Source organism: Myiozetetes cayanensis, unplaced genomic scaffold (assembly GCF_022539395.1).
Source record: "Myiozetetes cayanensis isolate MyiCay16 unplaced genomic scaffold, myiCay2020 scf6-25, whole genome shotgun sequence".
In the NCBI taxonomy this organism is placed as follows: domain Eukaryota; kingdom Metazoa; phylum Chordata; class Aves; order Passeriformes; family Tyrannidae; genus Myiozetetes; species Myiozetetes cayanensis.
This window is the reverse complement of record NW_026087853.1, coordinates 44663029-44669228: the sequence shown is the minus strand read 5'-3', so window position 1 is coordinate 44669228 and position 6200 is coordinate 44663029. Positions and strand designations below refer to the sequence as shown.

General features: G+C 49.3%; 2 protein-coding genes across 2 annotated transcripts; both read left to right on the top strand.

Annotated features, from left to right (window-relative positions):
• Positions 1 to 795: 795 nt before the first annotated feature.
• LOC126651128 (basic salivary proline-rich protein 1-like) lies at positions 796 to 2350 on the top strand. The gene is made up of 2 exons (XM_050336700.1): positions 796 to 2132; positions 2275 to 2350. The coding sequence occupies exons 1-2, from the start codon at positions 796 to 798 to the stop codon at positions 2348 to 2350; spliced, it is 1413 nt and encodes a 470-aa protein (XP_050192657.1).
• On the top strand, positions 1963 to 5995 carry POLR2L (RNA polymerase II, I and III subunit L). Its single transcript, XM_050336749.1, has 3 exons — positions 1963 to 2082; positions 2374 to 2481; positions 5528 to 5995. The coding sequence occupies exons 2-3, from the start codon at positions 2387 to 2389 to the stop codon at positions 5634 to 5636; spliced, it is 204 nt and encodes a 67-aa protein (XP_050192706.1). The 5' UTR covers positions 1963 to 2082; positions 2374 to 2386; the 3' UTR covers positions 5637 to 5995.
• Positions 5996 to 6200: the final 205 nt, after the last annotated feature.

Genomic DNA, 6200 nt, shown 5'->3' with positions numbered 1-6200 from the left:
AATTTCCATCTCCAAACACAAATGCTTTTCACCACACAGTTCAGTAAGAAAATTACTTTGGAGCCCTAGTGCTGAAAATGCATAAAAGCACAATCTTCAAACTCTCACACCCCCCACCCCCCAAAAAAAAAGAAATCGAAGGAGAAAGAGAAAAGACACAGTTTGGCTCCCGCTGGCCTACAATAACGATAATGATAATAATCTAGAGGTTGCAGGAGGTTTGTCTATCCTCCAAGCCAAGTCAATTTGCCCCATTCACAACTGTGTATAATTGTCCCTGGGACTGCAAAAATTACCGTCTTTTCACTCACAACAGTATTGTAAAAATGCTTTCAAACAAACGCAAACCCTTATTTGTTAAAACAAAACTATTTGCTCTTTTACGGTTCATGTTAGGTCTGGCATTTCTATGCAGAGGGTCAATAATCCAGTCGTTCAAAAAATAGTCACGAAAGACGTATTAACATAAGCTGTGCATTAAGACACATTTATATGCCTGACAGTAATGGCTCTGCGCTGTGCACTGTATCAACTCACAGATACTTTAGCATGAAAATAAAACACTTTGGGAGAATTTCTGCTCTCCCAAGGACAATTAGCATAACACTAACGCGGAAACGAGAGAGCAATAAGGACTGACAGAGTAATGCTTCATCCCAGAGTCTCCAGAACAGTAGTGCCTGTCCCTAAAGTTTGCACCCATCACAGCATGCTTCCCTCTACTAAGCGCACAGAGCCCGTGCCTAATGCTTCCCCAATCCTTAGATTAATGAAACACAAGTAAGCAGTTTCGAGATGCATTATCCTGTGCTACCGAACCTCCCCGGCGCGGGGTGCCCAGGGAGACCGGCCGCGTTGCCCGCAGCCACACTTCGCCTCCCGAGCCCGGGGAGCTCCCCTGGCCCTCGGACACCGGCGAAAGGCTCCTCTCGGTGCGGGCTGTGCCCGCCGCTGCGGAACCGCTCCGTGGGCATTCCAGGCGCCTACGGGGCACAGCAGGGCGGAGCAGCGCCCAGAGTTAACGGGACGGCGCCGAGTCCCATCTGGCCCCGGAGTTTGGAAACTCCCGGCAAACCTGCAGCCACCACAGCGCCCACAGCTTGGCCGGGACTGGAGGGCGCGAGTGCCTTCAGAGGGACACCGCCTGTCCGGGCTGTGGGAGCCGCCGAACAGCCACCACCGCCGGCAGCGGGAGCCGGAGCGGGCTGTGCCGCCGCCTCCCGCCCGAGGGAGCCCCGAAACCGCAGGCAAACAGCCCCAAAACCACGGGGAAACAGCCCCGAGACAGCCCCAAAACCGCGGGGAAACAGCCCCGAGCGGCCGCGGCGCCGCACCGACAGAGTCGCGACACGGCGACTACGGCGGATCCCACAGCCCCCTCTCTCCCTGCCCCTGCCGGCCGCCCCTCAGCCGGGGTCGGACCGGCTCTGCAGCCGCGGGGACACCGCGGTGGAGCGGTGGGTGGGCTGCGCGGGGCACTCCGGCTCCATCCAGCAGCCCTGCTCGCGGGTATCCCCCTCCACCAGGATGCCCGGGCCGCCGGGATGCCCACCCACCCTTCGACGGGAATGCTCTGAACGCCGAGATGCCCATCCACCTCCACCCCTCCGCCGGGATGCCCTGAACGCCAGGATACCCACCCACCGCTCCGCCGGACGGGGCTTGCGGGTGCCGCGCTGCAGCAGCCACCAGTTGCGCTTCCCGCCCGGGACGGCTGCAGTACCTCAGGCAGGACGGGACGCGAAGTCTCCCCAGCACGGCAGCCCCTCTCGCAGCGCAACAAGTGCGGCGGGGCGGGGGCGGCGCGGGGGCGGTGGCGGAGCCGCCGCTCAGCGCTCGGGGCGCCCCGGCTGCCACTCAGCTCACCGCGACACCGCCCCCCCGCGCGAGAGACACAGCGCCGTCTCTTGGGCACCCGGGGACGCCGTACCCATGGGCACATACCATCGGGTACCACTAGGGGGGGAGACGGGCCGCTTAACCTGCCCGCCCGCCGTGCCGGCCCGCGCGGCGGCGGCGCGGCTCCCCCCGCGTGTGGCGGTGGTAGCGCCCCGGCGGCCATCGGAGCGGAGGAGCCGCACGGTGGGAGCCGCTCGGAGGGGCCGGGCGGGAGCGGGGCTTTCCCGGGAATGGCCGGGCGGGAGCGGGGGATCTGCGGGATCTGCGGGCGGGGGGCAGGGACGGGCCGCTCTCCTCCGCGGAGCCCTCGGTTCCGGGCTCCCCCGGCCGCCTCCGGGCCTGTGCGTGCCCGGCCCTGCCTGCGGTGTGATCCAGCGCCGTGTGTCCCAGCGCGGTGTGTCCGAGCGCCGTGTGTCCCAGCGCGGTGTGCGGGCGCCGGGCAGGGCTCTGATGCCGTGTTTTGTGTCCCCGCAGCTGCAGCGCAGAAATGATCATCCCGGTCAGGTGCTTCACCTGCGGCAAAATAGTCGGGAACAAGTGGGAAGCGTACCTGGGCCTTCTGCAGGCGGAGTACACGGAAGGGTGGGTGTTTATCGGTGTGTTCCTTGACTCACGCTGTAGGTGCGATTGTGCAGTGCACAAGATCACAGAATTGTCTCCTCTGGAGAGCATCTGGTCCAGCCCCCCTGCCAAGGCAGGGTCGGATGCGTTAAGTGCACGATCGCGACATTACAAAGTAGCTGTAGAGAGGCTGAAAACCACAGGTACATTTAACCAAAGGTTAGAAACTGTACTAGGCAAGAAAGCACTTGTTTCCCCACTGAATCTTTCAGGGCAGTAGTACGGAAGTTGCCAAGTCACAGCCTTTGTACCCAAAACATTCTCAAATATGTAACTCTGTGCTGCTTGTTTCTTCCATACACTCCACTTTGACATCGACTGGTTTTTACAGGGAGAGAAAAGAACAAGTTACAAATTTGAGAAATAGCTAGCACTGTTAACAAAGTGTACCCCTTTTAGGATTTTTGTTTTAGAAACTTCATATTGGCAACCCCGGAATTGCTAACCTTACTTATAAGCGCTGGTTTGCCGGGGAAGGGGAAGTTCTAAGTACCCGATTGATAGTCCTAAGGTTTCTGTTTTAAGAAATCCGTGTGTGCTTTGTGCAGCCAGAGTTGTCTGTTAATAATTCAAGGAGGGTCTAACTATGGTCAGACTACCTCAGAAGCTGTGAGAAGGAAACTCTTGAGAAATACTTACATTGTCACCAAGTTTAAGTATGAAGAAAGAAAAAAATCCGTGGATGTCTGCTATTCAAAGGAGTGAAAATGAAGTTAGAAATTATGTTGAAACTGTTGGGTAGAAAGAAAGTGGTATTTGCTTTGCATTCCAATGGTTACAGATCCTAAGAGTTCATACACATAAGTCCCTTTAAAAAACTACTGGAAGAACATGTATCAGCAACATGCACTGCCTTTTCTCTAAAGTAAAACTGAAAACATTCCCATGGTATAGGACACTATTTTGTCAAGGAAAGCTTTGATTTTTGAGCCTTATCTAAACTTGTAGAAAGTTGTGGTTATCCGCTGTGCTCATTCTTTGATGTGGAGTTTGCAGGGGAAGGATAGCCTGTCCCCCTACCATTTATCAGCTCCATTAAAAACTGTCCACTGAAAATCTTCTGGTAGTTTTCCTAAATCTCATTACTTCTGTGAGTGGCCTTTTTAGAGAGTATTTACATCTTAGAACTTGCCAAATATAGCAGAGTAGAACTTTGTAGCTGCTAAATGAAAGGGATCTGTAAAGTTCCTCCAGATTTTTTATTCTTTCATTTAGGGAGTTAAAAACATTACAATAGTTCAGGGTCCTAATCGTTTTTCACTAATACTGAAATTTATCAGAGCTATTCTGATAGTGCTGCTGACTTATTGTCCAGGGATTGCATTTTAACATTTTCCCTGTCTTCATTATTTCTCTGGGTTTGCATAGAACAGGAAGTTGTATATTGTCATTGACAAATGCTCACTTGAAAACAATTGCTGTGGTCACTGGTGTGATTCTGTGGTGCTTGTTCAAGCTAATACAGTTAGGGTATTGTAAGAAGCAGACTTTACAGATATCAGACAGTTAAAATCTTCCAGTGCAGTATTAGAATCAATGGTGGCTTAAGAAATGGATGGAAAAAATGGAAAAACTTGTCTAACGAATTAGGAGTTAAAAAAGACACCCACAGCTTCCTCTTTGTCCCTTAAAAGTGCTCTTTTTTCACAAGTCTTTGGAAGCTGGAGGCAAAGGGAAATACAGCTAAAGTTGTGTCGGTTAAAATGTATAGTATGACTTCTGGAATTCTGATTAATGTTGGTATTTTGCATCTCCATTAAGTGCATTTAGAAGTTCAGGACTTCCCAGATAGCTCTTAAAACTTACATGTCAACAGACATCAGATGCTTTTGTTCTCAAGTGTTTTGGAAAGTTTAGATATCATGTGATGTTATTTATAAGCATTCTTGTGAAAAAAACCCACAGTGTTCATATACTTCTCTTAAACAACTTTTGCAGGTGCTAGTCCCAAAATGAACAGCCCTGCTATTTAAGCCCTTGAAGAATTGTGGATAGTCACACTATCAGCAGGGACTAACTGATACCAGAGAAGTTGCTGCAGTTTGACTCCTGCAGTTAAGACTGTACTGCTTGAGGCCAGACAATCTTTTTTTAACTTATCCAGAGGCTTTCTTTCAGCCATTGGTATTTTAGAAAAGTATCCATCGGCTTCTTCCTACAGGAGAATTACAGGTTTCAGGAAATTACATTTGTTTTAAGCAAATGCTTTATTATTGCACTGCATCATATCAACCTAAAGACCTGAGATCAGTCATATGTTGTGAGTGTCAAATTCTGAAGTAGTACCTGACTGGCTTTATGGTTAATAAGCTGGAGTTAAAAGAGCTTGGCCGGTGTCACTGACCTTTAAGAGGTCTGATAGTGATAGCCATGGAAGACACATGCAGTGGTTCAGGCTAAGATGACTCATACATCCTCTACCCAATGATAAGAATCTGGAACAGTCACTCAGAAGGAATTAAGTGAAAAGCCTGTAAAACACAGGCTTCTTATTGATCAGCCAGCACATACTTATTTGTGGGGAGCAGGTTGTATAACTGAATGCCACCTTCTATGGGAACTGGAAAGGATTTTAGCCTTTCTCAGAATTAGCATCCCTGTGTGGGGGAGTTTGCATTTTGAGTTATTTTAGTTTCTGTGTATCTCACCTTTTTAGCATGGCCTAGATTACAAATTTATCTTGTGAAATAGGCAAGTATCATGCTCAGTTTACAGAAACAGGTTGTAACAGTGCCCTCTGAAAGTTTGGTTGTTGTGTCAGCTGGACACCGTCTTTGGCAGCAGGTCATGTGCTGTGGCAGGCCAGAGAACGGGCAAACACCCTGTGGACAGTAAATGGAAAAGAACATTAACAGCACATGCTGAATTTCTTTGTCTTACTTTGAACTGCAAACGAATTTTCCTTTATGACTGAGCTCAAAGTAATCAGTGTGTTGCTTAGGAAACGCTTACAAATGGTTCTGACTCACTTCATCCATTATTTTTTTTAATTGTTGTTCATTGATAGAGATGCCCTGGATGCCCTTGGTTTGAAGAGATACTGCTGCCGCAGAATGCTCCTTGCCCATGTGGATCTGATTGAGAAGCTTTTGAATTATGCACCCCTGGAGAAATAAGATAGAAAAAGTACTATGCTGCAAGCCATGTGGAACGGTATCTCTAATTCTAAACTTGAAACTGGACTTCAGGCACTAAAGGATGAAAGCCAACTGTAGCACAGCCATCGAGAGATGTTTATCTTCTGGATAAAATACTGCCCCAAGCCACTACCGTCTTTCAAGGAAACAAAGGAAAGATGAAGTCCACTCAACCAAGATTTGGAGATTTAAAAGTTGGGATGCTTCTTTTTCAATCTGTGTTTGGAGTTGTTTTGTGAACTTTTAGATGCTTCTGCCAGTAAAAATAAATGTTTGTTCATGTAGAAAAATTATTATATTTCATTACAATGTTGAAATAAAGGAGGTCTTTCCTCGTAGCCTTCATAGAGTTTCTGGATAAAGTTAAGCATACGCTTCAGTGGATCTTGCCCTTTGGTTGTGCTGGTTTCCTTGAGGTGAGGGATACTGCCAAGCACCCACTTCAGTGTCCTGCACTAGGCAGGCAAGGGTGGGAAATGTAGGACCAGACTCAGGTTCCAGTGACACAGAAGTGGATGAGCTTGTTTGGTAAGACTGAGGCAT

What these genes read in the sequence shown, in the direction of transcription:
- LOC126651128 (XM_050336700.1), top strand. Translation starts at nt 796, where the DNA reads ATGCATTATCCTGTGCTACCGAACCTCCCCGGCGCGGGGTGCCCAGGG. An exon ending in GCGGGGCTTTCCCGGGAATG is followed by an intron (nt 2,133 to 2,274) that starts GCCGGGCGGGAG and finishes GGTGTGATCCAG; the next exon opens with CGCCGTGTGTCCCAGCGCGG.
- POLR2L (XM_050336749.1), top strand. Translation starts at nt 2,387, where the DNA reads ATGATCATCCCGGTCAGGTGCTTCACCTGCGGCAAAATAGTCGGGAAC. An exon ending in CAGGCGGAGTACACGGAAGG is followed by an intron (nt 2,482 to 5,527) that starts GTGGGTGTTTAT and finishes GTTCATTGATAG; the next exon opens with AGATGCCCTGGATGCCCTTG.